Below are 21,555 nucleotides of genomic sequence, written 5' to 3'. Positions count from 1 at the left end.
ACACAGAGAGTTGTAAACAGCCACTCCGGCTTGGGCGGGGCTTGCGGGGGGCGGGGCCCAGTGTCTGTGACACAGTGAGGGACAGCCTCACTGGCTCCTGGGGAGCGTGGTTGCTAAGTTGTAGGGCAGCGCTTGGTGCAGACTTCACCTCTGCCCCGGATGTCAGCTGGGGTGGGGGGAGGGGGAGAAAGGGTGTAAGGTCTATGAGAACCTTTTTTTTTTTTTTTTTTTAAATTGCAGTAAACGCCACAAGGAATGAAAGTTACCATTTTAACTACTTTAAGATGTACACTTTAGTAATGTTAAGTACATTCACATGGTCTTGCAACAGATCGGCAGAACTTTGCATCTTGCAAAGCTAAAACTCTGTGCCTATTGCCAGCCCCTGGAAACCACTATTCTTTTTTTTTTTTTTTCTTTTACATTTATTTACGAGAGACAGAGTGAGACAGAGCGTGAGTGGGGGAGGGGCAGAGAGAGGAGACAGAGTCTGAAACAGGCTCCGGGCTCTGAGCAAGCGTTCAGCACAGAGCCCGACCCAGGGCTCGAACCCACTAACCGTGAGATCACGATCTGAGCCGAGGTCAAAGTCGGATGCTCAACCAACTGAGCCACCCAGGCGCCCTGGCAACCACTATTCTGTTTTTGTTTTTTAAGTTTATTTATTTATTTTGAGAGAAAGAGATGGAAACAGAGCGAGAGAGCAGCACAGAGCCCAATGTGGGGATCGAACCCACAAACGGTGAGATCGTGACTTGAGCTGAAAGCAAGAGTCAGATGCTCAACCGACTGAGCCACCCACGCGCCCCCACCATTTTACTGTCTGTCTCTCTGAACATGACCACTTTGGATACCTCGTATTAGTAGAATCATACGGCATTTGTCTTTTTGTGACTGGTTTATTTCCCTTAGCCTAATGTCCTCGAAGTTTATCTATGTCATAGCATGCAGCGGGATTTCATTCTTTTTAAGGCTGAATAATACTCCCTTCCTGTGTATACCACATTTTTGTTTCTACACTCATCCACTGATGGACGCTTGGGTAGCCTGGTTATTGTGAATAGTGTTGTCCTGTATTCAGGCAAGCAAACATCTCTTTGGGATCTTGCTTTTGATTCTTTTGGATATTATACCCAGATGTGGGACTGCTGGGTCATATTAGTTTTACTTTTCATTTCTGGGGGAACCCTGTGTTCCACAGAGGCTGCATCATTTTACGTTTCCACCAACAGTGCACAAGACTCCCCTCTTCACAGCCTCACCTACGCCTGTTCTCTTCTCTTCTTGATAGTGGCTATCCTAAGGGAGATCCTAATGGATGTGAAGTGATACCCTGTAGTTTGGTTTGCATTTCTCTACGACTAGGGATGTTGAGCATCTTTTCATATGCCTGTTGGTCGTCTGTATATCAACTTTGGAGAAATGTCTATTCAAGTCCTTTGTCCATTTTTATATCGAGTTCTTTGATTTTTTGTTGTTGAGTTGCAGGTTTTTTTCTATTCTGGATATTAACCCCTTATCAGGTGAATGATTTCCAAACATCTTCTCCCATTCTGTAGACTGCCTTTCACTCTGCTGGTTGTACCCTGTGACGCACAGCTTTTAAGTATGATGTAGACCCCTTTGTCTATTATCCCTTTTGTCATCTGTGTCACACCCAAGAAAGCTGTGCCAAATCCATCATCATGAGGCGTTTCTCCTATAATGCCTTCTAGGAATTTTATAATTTCAGATCTTACGTCGGGATCTAGAATCCATTTTGAGTTAATTTTTGTATATGGTGTGAGATAAGGGTCAAACTCCATTCTTTTGCATACGGAACAACAGGAGTTTTAACCTGTTTTCAGCTGTAGACTTTGTGAGGCCATGGGCCATGTCCGAATCGCCAGCACACTCGCAGAGTCCTAGGTACACACAGGCTGCTTAGTAAATGTTTCACATCAAGTGAGCACACTGAAGAGGGTGGGCTGATTGCTGTGCGATAATTATTCACCGGCGATGTCTATCTCAAATGCATACAGTAATACTTTTGGAAGATACCTAGCTAGCTCCTACTATTGACGGACCACAGGGACAGGATGGAATAATTTTCATGCACCGGAAAACAGAGCAAGTCAAATGTTAGAGAAACGAAGACCAGGCTTTTCATATTTGGGGAAGTCTTTTCTAGCTCATAGGCTAAGCCAAAGTTAAAGACAGTTAATGTTCTATCCAAACACGTTTCACCCCCTTACTCTCAACGCTGGTTCTAAGCACATCCTGAAAGAGTTTATCTGAGAAATGGACCAGATTCCTCCTGTAACTAAATTCTTCAACTCCAGTAGCACAAGGAAAGGCCAGAGATAACATTTTGCCTTCATTTTCCCAATCAATGAACTTCAGAGATCACTGTATGTCAAGGGTCCTTAGGATGTGGGGCTTTGATGTGCAAATGGAAGCACCTTATACATAACGGTGGGGGCCACAGAGCAGCAGCCATCAAAGTCAAAGGTTTCCAATCCACCATAGTTTCCAATGTTGGCGGCCCAGACTGCGATTTATCGTTAGCCTCGGGACTGGACTTCTAGTTATGGGTAGGAGAAACCTTATAATCTCTCTGGCTGCCCTGATACATTTCAACGAAGGGCATCACAAACTGATGCTGGAATTAAGGGGTGAGCAAGAATTGGAGGCACACAGCAAGGGCATAGTCCATTGCTAAAGTCACTCCTCGGTTACTCACTGCTCCATCAAGGACCCTGGACAGCTCAAACTGTGTTAGAAATCAGATGGCAGAACTGGAAAGGAGGGCTAGTAAGTCATTCATGGAGAAGAAAGCCAGCCAACGGTTCTCTTTCTACTTCATTTGTCCTTGTTGGACTGATACATTGACTGGTCTGGAGATGAACTTCCTCCAGGGAAGCAGAGCAAGAGCACAGTCTTAGAGAAGGGTGGAGAGCTCTGTGCTAGGAATCAGTTCGTAAGGAGACCCACGTCTACTTAGACTCAGCAAGAGGCTGCCTGTGGGAGGCATCTGGAGAAAACTCCACCATGGCCCAGAGTACCTCAGGCCAATGGGATGAACAAGAGGGTAAACCACAGTCCTGAACCAGTTCTTGCTCCTTGTACAGACTGAGGCCCAGGGTACGTCTGTTTGGTAGAAACCAGGCGATTAAGATGTAAGGGGAAAGGAAAACACGTAAACAGTTTGGAAAGAATTTTGAGCCTTTGTTCTTGCTGAGATTCCAACCTATAATCTACCCACGTCCTTCCGGGTTGAACAAACCCTACGAGGCCTTTCATGTCCAGGTCAAACCCAAGTCCTGGAGTCACGGGAGGCCACAGTGGTCTCTCCCTTCCATAAGCTCCCATGGTGGGAAGCCCCTGTTCACTTACTCAGGGGCATGCAGACACTGTTTTGTTCTATTGGCTTTTGCTCTTTGTGTCTCGTCTTTCTCATTAGAATGCCAGGTCGCTCCTAACATCTAGCACACTACTAAGTGAGGATAATCAGGGATAAGACCCTCCATGGTTTAGAATCATCTGCTAACACTAATGTCATTTCCTTTATTGGTGCGGAAAAAATTCTGTTGATCTGTCTATGGAGGGACTCACGATAAAATACAAAACGCGATGTAACTATTTTTTGAAAGTTCTCGTTGTGTATTTCCTGATGGAATGATAGGACGTTTAGGGTTTTCTTCAAGTATAAGGGTGAATCTCCAAAACAATACGCCGAATGCAAGAAGCCAGACAAAAAGCACACCCGTGATGAGATTCCACTGCTCTGAAGTTCTAGAACAGACAAAACTAGTGATAAAAGCAGGTCAGTGGTTGCCTACAGTTGGGGACATGGGAGTAAACTACAAAGGGACACAAGGGAACTTTGTGGGGTGATGGAAATGATCTATGTCTTGATACAGTGATAGGGTGCTGATTAGTAAGGGCTTGATATAGGACGTATACATTTGTCACAACTCGTTGAACTGTGATTACCGGGGTACGTTATACTGTATATAACTGTACCTCAATGAAGTTGACTTACAAAAAATATATAGGTACAAAAAGAAATACAGATGTGCACGTGTTCACAAATAACAGGGGAAAGAGGAAGAACGAGGTTAAGATTAAGATGTGGCCCTAGGGGTTCCTTACCCGATTCTATTCTTGTACGTTAACATGAGAAATAATTCTTCCCTTTGTTTCTCTGTAACTTAACATGATCTCTAAGAATCTTACCCAAGCCCAGGACAACGACCTTTTTCTCCCAGATTTCTCCTGGTTGTGAGGGTTTCTCAGGCTCGAGGACCCAATCCCCCCCCAGGCTTCTTATCACACTGGTGTGGGAGCTCCCTGGACTCCTGCCGGGGCCCTCGCCCATGGAGTCTGATCTGTGTCCAGCCCGCATTCGTGGCAGATTCTAGCAGGTCTTGGCTGGTGGCTCCCTCACCCTCCCTCACCCTCCCCAAAACTCACCAGGAGGGCCCTGGCCCCCAGGCAGCCCAGGAGGTCCTGGAAGGTAGGCACTTGAGGCCAGCACTTTGTTGCCAGTGATGTACTTGCCCAGGTCGGCAGCACTGTTGGGGAGCAGGGCAATCTGTAAAAAGAAGACGGTCCTCGGTCAGGAAGCCATGGCCCCACTGCCAGGGAGACTGTTCGCATTTGTGTGTTCACGGAGGCTGCAAATCCTTCTTGCGGTAACTCCCCTCCATGAGTTAGAGCTCCTGGATTCCCCCGCTTTGAGTTAGAGCTCAGGCGGGCTGTAGAGATCCCTTTCTAACCCAGAGGCCTTCCCGTGAAAATGACTCGTATGAGATCACTTGGCTGGTTAGTGGATAAACCTGGACAGGCGCCAGATAGCCGAGACGTGATCATTAGACTCATTACTTGAGTCTTCAATTTGTTAATTACTTTATTTAGTACCTACCACGTGCCAGGCCCTGTGCTTGGTTCTAATGGTGACAATGGCGATTGAGAAGGGTCCCCGCTCTTAGAGACCCCTCGGCCTAGGGAGCCAGGACCGAGAAGGTGGCTTAAGGTTCACCTGCACGCTCAGGTGTTTGGGAACCAGTGGCCAACAGTGACCGTGATGGAAAAAATAGGTCCACAAAGGTTTTGGCACGCCCACCTTCGAAAGGTGGAGGCTGATTTCCACCCTCGGAGCGTGCGCTGTGCTTAGAAACTCACGTCCAATGACTAGAAAACGGCGGAAGGGATGGTGTGTAACTTCTGAGATGAGAGCATAAAATGCACCACGGCTTCCTCTACGCTTTCCCTCCTGGATTTCAGGCAGCTCATTCCAGGGGGAAGCCAGAGGGGTCACCCAGACAAATGACCTTCACGTTCCTTGAGATCAGGTAGGCTGCGTGAATCCGTGAGACCTTTGGGGAGAACTGGATGCTCTGATTCTCCATTTCCTCACATAAAAGGGACCACCACCACCCACCTTTAGAGCTGTGGGGATTGAACAGGAAATGTAGGTTAGGTGTCCACCACAGGACCCGGACCATACTAAGTGCTTGATAGATGTTAGTTCCAGTCTCTCTTTTTCAAGAAGCTAATTTTGGGGTGCCAAGTCAGGTGGAGAAAGGCTCATTTATGAGGGTCAGAGCTATCCCTTCCAGAAGACTTACTCTGGAGTCCCGTAGAAACCAGGTATTTCTGAGCTTTTTCTAGAACATGTTACATTCGTCCCCATGTCCTTCCAGAGGAGGCTCTGCTTGGAAACCCCGTGCGCAGAGCACAACACAGGCCAGGAGAAGGCGCATGGCAGGGCTCATCGCTAGCCTTGGAATGCTCTAGACGCCCTACATCCATCTTTGGATCTGAGCTTTTGAGAGAGGTACCGAGCATCGCTGCATAGTCAGAGGTGGCCAGCTCTGTGCCCTGTGAGGTCCAACATCAGCACAGCGAATGAAATTAAAAATTGTACAACGTTCTTCCTCTGAGGCTTGTTATCAACCCTGAACTATGACTTCTGGGCGCACAAAACAACAAGGTGCTCGGCCAGTTGCTGCCTCCTGGTCTGTGTTGCCCTCTGGGCACAGGCTTTCCATGTAGGGAGAGGATTCGGATGACCTCGATCTTGGGAGTCTTTTCCCTTTCCACCTTCATGGGCAAGTCACCCTTTCTCACCTCCTATTTCCTTCCTCAGGGATTTCCACCCATTTCTAAGAGACTACAGCCCTTTCTCTGGTCAAGTTCTGAGGCAGCAGAGTGAAACCCTCTGTCGGTGAGGCCACACAAACCACCCTAAGATTTCAGGGCCTGCACGTGTCTTTAATAGTAAGGAACGAGGGCGCCTGGGTGGCTCAGATGGTTAAGTATCCGACTTCAGCTCGGGTCATGATCTCGCGGTTCACGGGTTCGAGTCCCGCCTCGGGCTCTATGCCGACAGCTCGGAGCCTGGAGTCTGCTTCGGATTCTGTGTCTCCCTCTCTCTCCGCCCCTCCCCTGTTCAGCTCACGCTCTGCTTCTCTGTCTCAAAAATAAACATTCAAAAAGTAAAAAAAAAAAAAAAAAAAAAAAAAAAAAAAAAAAAAGGAATTCACTATCAGGGGTTAGGGCACCTGGCTCGACAGTAACGGAATAAAAGATGATCATGAGATATTGAGCCCCGAAGCCTAGGCCTGCGGGGAAAGTAGGAGCTACAAAATGCATCTACTAAATCACCACTGAGAGATCAGGAGGTGGATGGTAGGCCTGGGAAAGGTTTGCTGTCCAAGATGACCTCGTCTGGCTTCAGAAGGTCCTTGGTCTCCTGCACTCGTGTCCACTTCTGAGCATGGAGGCTTGGGAATACTTAGCACGTCCGTGATGAAAGAGGACTCTGATGGGGACCCCTAGCCAAGGTCCCCTTCTCCCGCCGGAGAGCCGCTGGGCGGGGGGGCTGGCTCGATCCAGTTTTAGAAACTGATGATTCTTCTTAGTCATGGAGACGGATGTTCTTGCCAATGGAGGAATCCAGTATCAGCGAAAAGCAAACATCCCAATGTGAGGTTTTTACTTTTATCCGATATGTCTCATGGAGAACAAATTCTTTTGGCTCCTTTGCAGGGCGACTCCCTAATACCGCATCCTAATAGCTTCTTAGTAGAAGCATGTGCAATTTTTCTAAAAGGCAAGTTCATGGGAAACCCCTGGAAGGTTTCGGCTGTATCCCTGCAGCCTGCTGTGAAGAACAAGCAGAGCCAAGAGGTTCAAGGTGTTGCTCCCGCTCAGTGTCCCTCACAGCGCGGGGCAGGCTCTCCTGCGGTCAACGTCCTGTTTTGCTTCAGCTGCCTTAGGGGACCCATGTGAATCCGGGGTGCTCCCCCGTCTGGAACTTCCCCCAAAGAACTTGAGGTTCTTACTGAAATCTATCCAGCTCTGGGCAGGAGGATGTTCGGAGGACAGGAAGTTCCAAGAAGCATCAACAACGTCTTTCAAAGAGTCCCCTCGATATCCTTAGCATTTCTGAGCGCATCCCAGGATGCTTGGCAGTCCCCTACCTAGTATTCACATCCTTGGGTAAGGACGGCCGTAAGGGTCCACGAGCTAGGAGATTCCTGACCACTGACTGCCCTCCTCCATGCCTTGAGAAGACCCAGTGTTCCCTGAAAAATGCAAACAATGACCCCCGTGATCATCACTCAGAACCCAGTGGGGCCAACCTTAAGAATTAGAATATTGTGCAGTCTGAAAGTCAGTTTTTTTTTTTTTTTTTTAATCAGGACTCGTGATTCAAAGCCCTCACCAGGACACTACTGGGATCTAGGGGTTTACAACGGTGCTGGTGTCACTGGGTCATGGCAAGATACCACTCCAACCTGCAAACGTGGGCCTGTCACCCTGGCGTGGAACGGGAGGGAACCAACGAGCGAGGGGAATTTAGAAGCAAATCTACCGTAACTAGGGAACAGCCAACACTGGCAGCTGAAGGCTGGTCCAATGTTATTATCTGCTTCCGAGAGGAAAACTGAAACGTGGATCACATCTGTGGGCTTTGGCATTAGGCAGAGTTGGGTCTCGGTCTCAGCCCTGCTACTATTTTTCCCCGGGGGATCTCCCCATCTACCAAATGAAGATTGTTAACATCCACCTGAAAGGCCTGCTGGGCACGTGAAGGGGACGATGTCTGGCTGTGTGACTTTGGGTGAGTCCTTTCTCCCTTCCACGTTCGCACCATCACGCCTACAAATCGAGAGGCCTGGGCCAGGTGATCACACCTTTGGATTTACAGTGTTGTAAGCAAGCCTGGAGGACGAGGTCTGTACGTCCAGCTCTCTCTGCTCCCTTGTAGAAGTTGCGAGTTGATCCAATAAATGTCAACCTCCGCTTCCTAGCTGATCTCCGGCTGGGTAATTACATTCTGGCTCCCTCAGTTCCCCTACACGTCAGCAGGATGAGTGGTAAAGTAAGGGTGCTAGAGTTTTGGAGGCAGATGTCCAGGGTCCCTGGTGTGACTTGCTGCAAAAACACAGCGGAGGACTGGCTTGTGGGATGCAGGTATGTGTGCAGGTCATGGTAATGACAGAGGAGTGTACATTTCTCCTAGATTCCAACCAATGGAATCGTGAATATCGTTGTCTTGTATTAGCCTTTGTGATAAGGTATCTACACTTCATAGAGCTGTTGGTACGAGTCAGGTAGATGCTGTCTGTGCAGCACTTTGTGAGGATATACAATTAATATTGTTTACTTGGTAACCATTTATAAAGCTCTAAGTGGCAAATGCCATTTTAAGTCCTTTATAAATGTTAACTTATTTGATCATCGTGAAAACAGAAACATTGTTGTCCCTTTTTAACAAATTTTTTAATGTTTTTATTTTGGAGAGAGAGAGAGAAAGCATGAGCGGGGGAGGGCAGAGAGAGACACACACACAATCTGAAGCAGGCTCCAGGGTCTGAGCCGTCAGCGCAGAGCCTGACGCGGGGCTCAAACTCACAAACTGTGAGATCGTGACCCGAGCCAAAGTCAGATGCTTAACCGACTGAACCACCCAGGTGCCCCTGCTGTCCCCTTTTAATAGAAGTGAGGCACAGAGACGTTAGGTAACTTACCTAGGGTCACACATCCGGCATGTAGCAGGGCTAGGATTTAACTTAGCCAACGTGGTCCTGGAATCTGTGCTCCTAACCACTACACCAAGCCGCCTCTCTCAATATTACCAGTGATATTCTGCAAAGCAATCTACAGTCACTTTAGTATGGATTAGTCTTCTCAATATCCTGAGAAGACCCATTTTGCAGAGCAACTAGGTCAAGGTAGCAGAGGAAGTCACAACTGACCGAGAAGCCAGTTAGTCCCCCAGCACCAAGGGCAGCGCTAGGATGAGCAAACGCAGACCTCGGGCTGCAAATGTGCGCACGCCTCTGAAACCGCACGGACCTGTAACTTCTGAGGCTCTGACCGGCTGCCCCCCTCCGCCTGGCAACTGGGGTTTGACCTGTGCCACTGGCTTGATTGCCCAGAGGAAACACTTTACAGAGGCAGGATTTCATTCCACACCGTCTCGTATTTCCTCACTTCCCAGCCCACCATAGGGCACAGCAGGTGCTCACCAACCCTTCCCGAGCTCACGATTCATGCTTTTCTCAACTGCCCTGCCGCAGCGTGGCTCTCCAAATAGTCCCTGTAGTGGGAACACAAGGGGCTTCTAAAAACCCGACTCCTTGCCGCGGATTTTCCCTCAGTGCTCTGACGGGCCTGGCACCCCCTCCACGAGTTAAATGATGGATATTTTACTTCATCCCTAGTCTCCCTTTTTTAGCCAAAATCAGCTTTTTCCTTTTTCTCCCTAACCGAAGAAGAAATGAGGAAACTGGGGGCACTGATGTCTGCACACAATTTGGAAAACCTTTTAAGGGGAAAATAAAAGCACAGAATCTGGAAAACCCACGAATCAGTATCTTAACAAGTTATTATAAGGCAAGCACCTTTTTTTTTATAAATTTTTTTTAACGTTTATTTATTTTTGAGACAGAGAGAGACAGAGCATGAACAGGGGAGGGGCAGAGAGAGAGGGAGACACAGAATCGGAAACAGGCTCCAGGCTCCGAGCCATCAGCCCAGAGCCCGACGCGGGGCTCGAACTCACGGACCGCGAGATCGTGACCTGGCTGAAGTCGGACGCTTAACCGACTGAGCCACCCAGGCGCCCCAAGGCAAGCACCTTTTTAATGAAACCCTAAGTCAAAAAAACAGAACTTGGCCAGTCACCAGAAGTCACCCTTCATGTGCTCCGACCCAATCAGTTTCATTCCCCTCCGCCCCAAGTAACCGCTATTCCTTATCGTAATCACTTCCCGTGTCTTAAAAATAATCTCTCGCCTACCCACGCACGTCCACCTGCTACGGTTTAGTCTTGTTCATTTTACCAAAATGACACGTCTTTTCGGTTTCTCTTCACCTTCAGGTCGTCGCCCCACCTCTTTCTTTTCCTTACAATTTACCCATCAGAGAACCCAGGGCACTCCCCCTGGCGAGTCTCTGCAGCTGGGGTTTGGCTGACTACACCCACGGGGCAGTTCGGCACGTCTGCATCCTATTTTCTACCGTGGCGTTGACACCCCGTACCTACCTCTCGGCCAGCTGATTTGGGGAGAGGTCCTACGCTCTTTCTGAAAGAACACGCGGCATCGGGAGTAGTGAGATGAGGTGAAAACCAACCGACGATCCCGCCACCGGTGCGAGGAGGAGGAGCCTGGCCTGCCTCTCGGGCAGTGACTTCACCTATGTGCGGTTAGCGGCATCTTTCTCGCACAGGCGCAAATGGCGCCCTGGATGGAAGACCGCTTTGGAAACTGCAGGATGCAGCCCCTTCCAACGGGCGCCTTTTAAAAGGAGTCGCTCCTCTAACGTTCTTTGAATGTCAGCATTGGCTTCGACTTGTCACAATGCGTGTGTGGAGTTCAGCATGAGATGGATCAACTGCAGTCCAACCAACTGCACGTGAGTTACCGGAGCGCTAAGTGCGCGAGAGTTCCTGGGGTACTAAGTGCGTGAGAGCTACCACATGAGTTACTGGAGTACTAAGTGAGAATCACCACACGAGTTACTAGAGTACTAGGTGCACAGAGTTCCTGGAGTACTAAGTGCAGGAGAGTTACTGGGGTACTAAGTGTGTGAGAGTTACCACGTGAGTTACTGGAGTACTAAGTGAGAATCACCACATGAGTTACTAGAGTACTAGGTGCACAAGAGTTCCTGGAGTACGAAGTGCAAGAGAGTTACTGGGGTACTAAGTGCATGAGAGTTACCACGTGAGTTCCTACAGTACTAAGTGCACAAGAGTTCCTGGAGTACGAAGTGCAAGAGAGTTACTGGAGTACTAAGTGCATGAGAGTTACCACGTGAGTTACTGGAGTACTAAGTGAGTGAGAATCACCACATGAGTTCCTAGAGTACTAGGTGCACAAGAGTTCCTGGAGTACTAAGCGCAGGAGAGTTACTGGGGGTACTAAGTGCGTGAGAGCTACCACGTGAGTTACTGGAGTACTAAGTGAGTGAGAATCACCACATGAGTTCCTAGAGTACTAGGTGCACAAGAGTTCCTGGAGTACTAAGCGCAGGAGAGTTACTGGGGGTACTAAGTGCGTGAGAGCTACCACGTGAGTTACTGGAGTACTAAGTGAGCGAGAATCACCACATGAGTTCCTAGAGTACTAGGTGCACAAGAGTTCCTGGAGTACTAAGCGCAGGAGAGTTACTGGGGGTACTAAGTGCGTGAGAGCTACCACGTGAGTTACTGGAGTACTAAGTGAGCGAGAATCACCACATGAGTTCCTAGAGTACTAGGTGCACAAGAGTTCCTGGAGTACGAAGTGCAAGAGAGTTACTGGGGTACTAAGTGCATGAGAGTTACCACGTGAGTTCCTACAGTACTAAGTGCACAAGAGTTCCTGGAGTACGAAGTGCAAGAGAGTTACTGGAGTACTAAGTGCATGAGAGTTACCACGTGAGTTACTGGAGTACTAAGTGAGTGAGAATCACCACATGAGTTCCTAGAGTACTAGGTGCACAAGAGTTCCTGGAGTACTAAGCGCAGGAGAGTTACTGGGGTACTAAGTGCGTGAGAGCTACCACGTGAGTTACTGGAGTACTAAGTGAGTGAGAATCACCACGAGTTCCTAGAGTACTAGGTGCACAAGAGTTCCTGGAGTACTAAGTGCAGGAGAGTTACTGGGGGTACTAAGTGCGTGAGAGCTACCACGTGAGTTACTGGAGTACTAAGTGAGCGAGAATCACCACATGAGTTACTAGAGTACTAGGTGCACAAGAGTTCCTGGAGTACGAAGTGCAAGAGAGTTACTGGGGTACTAAGTGCATGAGAGTTACCACGTGAGTTCCTACAGTACTAAGTGCACAAGAGTTCCTGGAGTACGAAGTGCAAGAGAGTTACTGGAGTACTAAGTGCATGAGAGTTACCATGTGAGTTACTGGAGTACTAAGTGAGCGAGAATCACCACATGAGTTCCTAGAGTACTAGGTGCACAAGAGTTCCTGGAGTACTAAGCGCAGGAGAGTTACTGGGGTACTAAGTGCGTGAGAGCTACCACGTGAGTTACTGGAGTACTAAGTGAGTGAGAATCACCACGAGTTCCTAGAGTACTAGGTGCACAAGAGTTCCTGGAGTACTAAGTGCAGGAGAGTTACTGGGGGTACTAAGTGCGTGAGAGCTACCACGTGAGTTACTGGAGTACTAAGTGAGCGAGAATCACCACATGAGTTACTAGAGTACTAGGTGCACAAGAGTTCCTGGAGTACGAAGTGCAAGAGAGTTACTGGGGTACTAAGTGCATGAGAGTTACCACGTGAGTTCCTACAGTACTAAGTGCACAAGAGTTCCTGGAGTACGAAGTGCAAGAGAGTTACTGGAGTACTAAGTGCATGAGAGTTACCATGTGAGTTACTGGAGTACTAAGTGAGCGAGAATCACCACATGAGTTCCTAGAGTACTAGGTGCACAAGAGTTCCTGGAGTACTAAGTGCAAGAGAGTTACTGGGGTACTAAGTGTGTGAGAGTTACTACATGAGTTCCTGGAGTACTAAGTGCGTGAGACTTACCACGTGAGTTACCAGAGTATTAAGTGTGTGAGAGTTACCATGTGAGTTCCTGGCATACTAAGTGCGTGAGAGTTATCACATGAGTTCCTGGAGTACTAGGTGCAAGAGAGTTACTGGGGTACTACGTGCGTGCGAGTTACCACACGAATTCCTGGAGTACTAAGTGTGTGAGAGTTACCACATGAGTTACCAGAGCACTAAGTGCATGAGAGTTGCCACATGAGAGTTCCTGGAGTACCAAGTGCGTGCAAATTATTGCATGAGTTACGGGACTACTAAGTGTATGAGTTACCACGAGTTACTGGCGTACAAAGTATTTGAGAGCTAACCTGTGAGTTATCAGAGTACTAAGTGCATGCGAGTTACTGGAGTATTAAGTGTGTGAGAGGTACCATGTGAGTTACCAAAGCGCTAGGAAGTACTTGCTATTGGATTTGTATGAGCTCTACAACAAGGTCTTTAAAGGGGGTGGGTGTTGTGACACAAAATTTTCAACTGTTTAGATATTTCTTTCACAGAACGTACATTTCATGAAAGCCACAGAGCCTGAGGGAAAGCTGGATATTGATTTAGCAACTGTGTTTCTGAACAACTTGGGAGATTTAGTCGCACTGCTCTCAAGATCGTCCAGGCTGGAAAACGAATTTCCCTATGGTTCTTGGATTTTTTTTAACTACCCGGGAGAGGAAGCAGAGTGTAGCTTTAGGTCTTGAGATGCTGAGCAACTCCTCCCCGCAAGCCCAGCCCTCTGTGCAACACAAAGTTTCTTCCGTGAGCCCTTTTTTGGATTTGCTCGGTAAATACTAACATCAACCCAGGTTTAACCGGAGGATGTGTGTGGGATGCATTTCTATCTCCGTGTTTACGTTGCTACGCTTACAAAGTGTTCTGCTGGTTCTCCCTATTGGGTCAGAGGCCACTTGGGATCGTGATTACAGGATATAGAAACAGATCCTCGTTTGTTTCAGCAGCATTAGAGCGATTTCTGAGTCGCTGACAAGTTGGAGAAATCGACCGACCTTAGATGTAATAAATAGCATTGATCTGGGTCCAGGACAGTTGTTCGAGAAATCAGGTCACTAGATCCATCACGGGGCCATTACTCACAGCCTAACAACGTTACTAGAAATCTGATATTCTCTGAGGCGTGTGTGACAGCCTTTTGTAGAATGAGTCAATTCTCATTCTTGTTGACACGAGGTACCCAAACAGCTATTTTCCAAGGCGACGCAGCCCAGACAAAGCACGGGCCATAGCTTTTAAATGTGAAAAAATAAAGCTGCTACAGAAATTCATCGTCAGCTTGTGGAAGTTTCTAGACAGAACGTTCTCTATCGTAAAATGTAGTCGACACGTTAGACAGAGTAAAGCTGGGTGAGTCTGTCCCAGGACCATGTGTCTGGACGTGGTTCATTTGACCCAAAGTTGCAATAATCCTAGCTCTTCCTGCCTACGTCTTCACCACGAGCCCCTTCCTCGAGGCCTGCTGTACCAGTCACCTCATCAATCCCTTCCTTGCCTTGGGAAGGGATTGATGTCCCGTCGTCCTGTCGCCCTCTAGCTGTCAGCCCTGAGGGTGGGCGGGCAAAGCTAAGTCCAAGTTCAAACCTAGCTGGCACCAGCCTCAGTGAATGCTCAAGGCAGTTGGGGGCGACACCTTATTTGCTTACTGTTTCTAAACATTCTTCGTCTTTACCTGCTCGGAGTCCTCTTTTTATGCGGCTGCTTCTACCGTAACAGGCACGTACCTTCTGCTTCAGCTGCAGCACCGTCTGCTTCATCTGGTGAAACTCAGTGCACGTAGCACAGCAGGTTTTGGCCTCCACCGCGTTCTCAGACTTCTCGTCGTGCCCTGTGGGAGGAGGCGGGCTCAGGTCGGCTTGGGAGGCTGGAGGACACCCAGACCCAGAGAGACAGCATGGCAAAGGGCAGTCCCAGGGGGATCGGCTGGCAGCGGGGGCGTGCGAGGGAGAGAGGCTGGCGATTTTACAGCGCTCAGGTCACTGACCGCACATTCGGGTCGGGAGAGACAGAGACACCCCTCTGCCCCGCCCCCCCCCCCCAAAAAAAAAAACCCTCTGGATTCAGCCGTTCTCATTCAGGCAGCCCAGCACCTGCCTCTTTCACGCGTGAACGTGGGAACCACGGCCCTTTTATCAGTGCCTTTCAGGAGGTGGGATCTGCCAATGTGACATGAGTCACATTCCCACCCATCCAAGGGCCAACGTTTCACCTGCTGTAAGTTATCCTCCAAGCTCAGGCAATGGGACTCTCGTGCAGGGCTCACAAAACTGGTCTCTAACAACCCTGACAGTCCAGCTGTTTGAACTGAGCACAGGCCAGGTGCGTGTGTGTGTGTGCGCACGTGTCAGTCACAGATCAGGGCTGAGCACCCACCCCAGGGAGATGTGAGGCCAGGATGGAAATCGTGCCAGGTGCTCTGGACACACGTGCCTGGGGTTAAATGGGACAGGCACCGGGGAAGGCAGTCTGGCTGTCCACTGGAAGGGTCCCAGTGCTGTCTCGTAGAGCATTAGAAGCTCCAAGAGCTCTTTGTGAAATTGTATTTGGGAAAGAAAGAATGGGTGACTTGAACAGTGACGTGGTCAACCATTCACCCTCAAATTCACCCAACTCTCAGCTTACGGGCATTGAAATGGGCTGCACAAGCCTGCGTGGTCGGGGGGAGACTGGCTACCAGAGGTCATCTCGCTGAGATGAGCGGGTGCAGACCACCAAGCTGTGTGTGAAAGGTGTCTGTGGGACGAGAGGCTGTGTGAATATGTCGTTGGGGTCGGGTAGGGCACTTTGACACCCAGGGACAGGCAAACGTGCCGAGCTCAGAAAGCCTTTGGGGTTGGGCTGGGTGTGCAGAGAACCCCCATGGCGATCTAGAATGCAGCTGGGGTCCCTCTAAGTCCCTTCTCGTCCTTCTAGGCTCGTGTACTTTTATTATTCCCCTCTTCTGGGAAGCCCTCTTTGCTGCCTCCGTTCACGGAGACCCATCAGCTATCAAGACCCAGTTCAGATGTTCCATGAAGCCTGTCCTCCCTCTCTACAGAGATACCACAGTCCTATGGTCAGGCAGCATGTTCTAGACTTCTCTGCAGAGTGGTTCCCAGCACCAGCGTGTAAGCCACCTGAGGACTGGAACTGCCCATAGCTCACACAGTGGCTGCTCAAAAGACATTTGTGAAATAGCGTGCCATAGGCTGAACTGTTTTCCTGCCAAACTTCGTATGTTGAAGCCCTGATCCCCAGTGCCTCAGAATGTGACCTTATTCAGAAACAGGGTCATTGCTGACGTAATTAGTTAGGACGACATCATATGGTCACAGGCCGGGCCTGGAATCAATGTGACTGGTATTTTTTTAAATTATTTTTTTAAGTTTATTTTTGAGAGAGAGAGAGAGAGAGAGAGAGAGAGAGAGAGGCGCAGACAGACGCTGGTATTCTTACAAAAAGGACGACTCAGGACATCGAGGCACACCCGGGGGCAGCACCATGTGAAGGTGAAGGCAGAGATCAGGTAGGTTCAGCAGGAGCCAAGGAATGCCAAAGACCGCGGGCAAACCCCAGAAGCAAGGAGAGGGGCACGGGGCAGGGAAACAGCCCCGCCGACACCTTGAACCCAGACTTGTAGCCTGCAGAACAGACATCATACATCTCTGCCCTTTAAGCCACCTAGTTGGTGGCTCTCTATGGCAAACCTAGGAAACAGATGGCCGCCCAGGGTGTCAGGAGAGCCCCACGCTCACATGAACCTTGCTCACCAAGCCCAGCTGCTTTCTCCAACAGGGTCAGTCCCCTGCTCCGTGATCTACGTGGTGGCGGGCGTTTCTGCTCTTTGGGAGGTGGGGTGGGCCTTGGGGGGGGCAACATGGCAACTAGCACAGGCAGCATAGCAGGGGGAGGCTCAGAGCTCACCCGTCACCCCCCCGGTCCCTGCCCCTCACAGAAGCCTGAGGCTTGGAGCGCCCCTGCTTGGAACACACTTCTCAAGCCAGCAAAGGAGTGCTCAGTCTCTAAGTTACCGAAAGCAGCAGGGCCAACCTCTAGCTTAGGTTTTGAAAGACTGGGAAATGCACGTGAATCCACAGGAAGGTGGCAGTCTTTTTTAATGTCATTTTTTTAATGTTTATTTTTGAGAGAGGGTGCCTGGGGGGCGAGGGGCAGAGGGAGGGGGACAGGTGATCCGAAGCGGGCTTGGCACGGACAGCAGGGAGCCCGATGTGGGGCTCGAATTCATCACCCCCAAGATCATGGCCTGAGCCGAAGTCGGCCACTCAACCGACTCAGCCACCCCGGTGCCCCTGGTAGTCTCTTTTTAAATCCACCTACGTGTACGTGATGTAACGGGGCCACCTCGTCAATTCCCACGTCCCATGCTAACCGTCCTATCAGTGACTTCCCCACCCGCACGGCCAGTTCGTACGCTTGGGGAATGATGTGGACCCACATTAGAGCTGTGTAATAATGAGCGAGTTAGGAGGAGGACGGGGGTCTTTGCTTGGAGGTGGCAAAATGGAACGGTTAAGAGCAAGGCCTCCACGGCGCTACTGTCCTTGTTCCACAGCCCAGCTCTGTCGGGGACTAGCTGAGGAATCCTGGGCAAGTTATCCGGCCTCGGTGAGCCCCAGTTTCCTGAACCACAGCATTGGAAGGATACTACGGTGATGAGCGAGGGGAGGTCTGGGCACGAGCTGGCACAGAAGCTGTAAGAAACAGGAGAGGGTGCCTGGCTCAGTCTTCGGACCCCTCCAGCCCTTTGCTTCCTTTTGCCTGGTAGTCCCAGGATCCTTGAAGGACAGAAATTAACGCAAACAGGACGAGGGAAAACCGACATCCGGTGACTTTCTGGAAGCCATCTCGCAAGTCTGCTGACGTAGGCTATTGGAATTGAGGCATCCCGAATCGGAGCCCAACGCCTTTTCTACAAATCAGGCAATTTCCTCTGGGCTCTTTAGCCACGCTTAACGTACCCATTTCCGGTCCTACTTGCTTACAGAACTTGAACTCATGTGAGGAGAGCCAGTTACTTAGATCAGTCTTCAGCATAAAAGAGCGACACAAGGGCATTTCCACGCAAGAGGGCACTTGGTGGTGAAGGCCTGAAGCCTGACCAACTCTGGGCGTGCTGATGGCCGAGAAGGGTGGACCCCGGCATAAAGAGATGACCCCAGCTGGTTTATTAGGTCTGTTAGTACGGAAGGACGGCTGGAGGACATCCTCTCTGCCTACCTACCATCCATCCATTCCAGCCCTTCTACTGGTCAATTCATACAGTCCCATCCCTGCTTCCCGTCCATTTCTCTCTCCCATCCACCTGTCTGTTCATCCATCCATTTACCCATCTCTCCCTCTCTCCCTCTTATCCACCTCCGGAGCATCTGCTGCTCGCCAGGCCGTGTGACGCCGTGAGGATGCAAAGCAATCGAGGATGCCCAGTTAACAATTCGTGACCCGCCTTTGTAAGGAGCCAGCCCTGCTGGAGAGCCAGGCCGCCGCGAACAAGAGTTAGAAGCCCGTCTTTCCATTTCTGCTTCCATATACTCGGCTGAATCTTCCGAGTGCCGGTGTGACGAAGGCGACTTGGTATTTTCACAAGAAGGGTAAGCCTCCCTACCAGGTTCTAGACTCTATTTAGATCACAGAGTGTTAGAAGCGATGTATCTTTGGTTCGATCTTTCCTTTCCAGATAAGGAAACGTAACTTGCTTCAGGTCTCCCTGTGTACACAGGCCGGGGACTTGCAGGTTCCGAATGTGGCATCGGGGGGATGCGATGAGCCCGGTGTTGGGAGTTGCGTTTAGAACACCCGAGAGCTGTCTGCCAGGCGGAGCCCAGGACAGTGGTCGTCGTGTGACCGCTGGGCCAGCAGCAGCATGTAACCTGCTCTCAGAAATCCGAAATCCTGGGAGCAGGTCCTAGTGCACAGCTCCATCAGAGTCCTCCGAGGGACCCTGAAGCACCTGCCTGTTCAACCATCACCACTCCTGGGGATAAGCTCTGCCGAGGGACTTTCACCTGGAAAACGCCTGGTCTGTTCTCTGTCCCTTTGTGTAATCATCGAACACAGACCTCAAGACGGACTGTGTCCAAAGGATTTTTCAATCTTCTACAGACAGGGACTGACACAGTAGCAAGGAACCCAGGCTCTGGTGGAGGCAGATGATCAGAATTTGGGTCCCGATGCTGCCACTTAGTACCCAGTGGGTTGGTGGCCACAGCTTCCGGGCACATTCCTCAAATTAATAAAATGACAAAAGCCTCGATCACCTCGGTTGCTTTGGCATCAATGAAGTGACACCTGTAAGTTCCTAGAACAGGGCCCAGTACAGGGCAAGTGCTCCATACATGTTATTATCGGTAGGAAGTTCCTTACAAAATAACAGTTCCTTACATCACCCTTTGGAAGGAGCTCTCAGATGGTCTGAAGATAAATTAATTGCGTGTGTAGGCCTGGAGCACGCAGTCCGTTCTGAACTGGGGCTCATCTGTCCCGCAATTTGTCAAATGTGGAGCTAAAACCATCCTGTGCGTGCGTTAACGATTCATTTAGAAGTCTGCGTAGACATCTCTGATTCTGCACGTTTTCAGACCTCTCAATTCACGCTGTGGTCACCGAACATCCCCAACTGTGAGCAGCCCCTGTTAAGGGAGGGGTTACTTAACATTTTGCTCCAACCAGTTCAGATTTTAAAGGTGCATTATTATTGATTAGCCACATGGGGGCATGTAGCTCTAATTTTTACTACTGTCGGCGATACACATCGTAAGCAGAAGAAGAAGATCTCAAGAAACTCAAGGGAAACTAGAGAATGTTCCCAATATGTCTCACGTGGGCAATGTCACAAGCCAACGGAGGTTTGTTTTGAAAAGCTGATCGTGCAGATTTGGGCCCTGGGCAGCCGGTCTCCACCCTGCTGGCATGTGATAACCACCTGGGGGAGGGGGAGGGGTTAAAAAAATACCACTGTGTTGCACCCCACCCATCTGGGGGTTGCAGCAAGGGAACAGGATCGGCAATGTTTAAAGCTCCCCGGGTGGAACCACACTGATCTATGGATTAGTGGAGCTTGAAAGTTACATGAAACACCTGGCCGTCCCTGACACTTTGAACTGTAATAAGGGACGCCGGGGGTCCCGCAGTCAGTCTATCAGAAAGTAAACACAAGTGGAAAAATAGAGCAGTAAGCTAATTACCACGGAGCCACTGTGTCCTTAAATTTGTCTCCCCATCGGTGCTACACAGACTCCCTGGAGTGTCTGAACCGGCCCGTCATTCTTGTCTGGTAGCCAGACGGCTTGTGTCACCGTGCCTGTGTGTACACGGCCACCCTTCAACCGGCAGGGGCAGTTTCGAGGCCGCCCCCTTCTGCTCTCCACACGCTTTTCTAAGAGTGAGCTGAGGCTGTGTTTGACTTTTAAATTCCTCTGGCTATAACATCACAGACATGGGACGAGGCGAAGGAAAAAAAAAAAAACGGGGGGGGGATGGGGAAAGGAGATTTTAGATCACATGTGTTTATACCCAATGATCATTATCTCTTCATGAAAAAAACTTAACCATGATGAAATATTTGTTTTGTTAATTATTCCACAGCAGATGAAGCTGTTTAGTTAGACTGGCTGTGCTGTTCCAGACGCAGGGCTCATCCGGCTAACTTTCCCCGTCGCTGGGCCAAATATCTGGATGTTCGTTATTGATCTTTTAGATACCGTAAGGAAAGTTCTCGGTTGAGGTGTCGAAGCTGGCCACGCCGCTGAGCTTTGGCACTCGCACAGATGGAGGGCAAAGCAGTGAGGACTGAAGGGCTCACCGGGCCGGTCGGGCTCAGATTACTTATGCTGCATCGCAGCAAGTTATGGAAAAGGTGAGGGAGGGCAAGAGGGGCTTCGGGGCTCACCCAGTCCCACACTCTTGTCTTCCTACACAGCAGGAAGCCGAGGCCCGGGGCCTGCCCCGCGACACTCCGCGGTTGACACTGAAGCAGCTCCGGGCCAGCTCTCCCGGCTTTCAAGCCACGGAACTTTCCACGGCATCGCGGTTGTCAAAGGGACACAACCGGGGCGCTTGTTTTCGCTGCCAGGGCCATCAGGGCCCCACCTTCTCCGTGGCCCGTCACTCGGGTTAGGACCCTAACAGGGCACACGACACGCCTGTCCTCTCTCATAGTTTTCATTATGAGAGTTCTTCCTCTCCGTCCCTACCCTCCTGACGTTCTTGGTTACTGCCGTTGGAATGTTTTTCTTAGTAAAATACGAAAACCAAACGCTAGTCCCGTGTTACGTGTGTGGTGAATCCAACAGGCACCGGTGACTGAAAATTAAACCCTGAGAAATTCTTTTCTAATGCGGCAGCCCGCGGCAGGGGACTGTGATTCAACAGACAGTGAGGTTGAAGCTTTGGTATTTTTTGTGTGTGTGTGTGTGTGTGTGTTTGTTTTTAAAGTATTGGTAGCTGTTATATTTGGAGGAGGAAGAGAGAGGAGAGAGAATTTGCAGCCTAGGCTTATCTGTGCAA

The 21,555-nt window shown here is 49.8% G+C and overlaps 1 protein-coding gene across 1 annotated transcript in view; it reads right to left on the bottom strand.

The window, feature by feature from the left end:
- The window catches only part of CCBE1 (collagen and calcium binding EGF domains 1), a 229,386-nt gene that overhangs the window by 4,276 nt on the left and 203,555 nt on the right, over positions 1-21,555 (bottom strand). Inside the window, exons 6-7 of the mRNA XM_047086463.1 lie at positions 14,778-14,881; positions 4,456-4,576 (exon numbers count right to left, since the gene is read on the bottom strand). Of these exons, the coding sequence (XP_046942419.1) occupies positions 4,456-4,576; positions 14,778-14,881 (225 nt within the window). The remainder of the gene's footprint in view (positions 1-4,455; positions 4,577-14,777; positions 14,882-21,555) is intronic.

Source organism: Lynx rufus, unplaced genomic scaffold, assembly GCF_022079265.1.
Source record: "Lynx rufus isolate CCGP_SWC_20201006 ecotype Redwood Valley unplaced genomic scaffold, mLynRuf1.p SCAF_20, whole genome shotgun sequence".
Lineage (NCBI taxonomy): Eukaryota > Metazoa > Chordata > Mammalia > Carnivora > Felidae > Lynx > Lynx rufus.
Note: the sequence above shows the minus strand (reverse complement) of the source record. Positions and strands in the feature narration are given on the sequence as shown.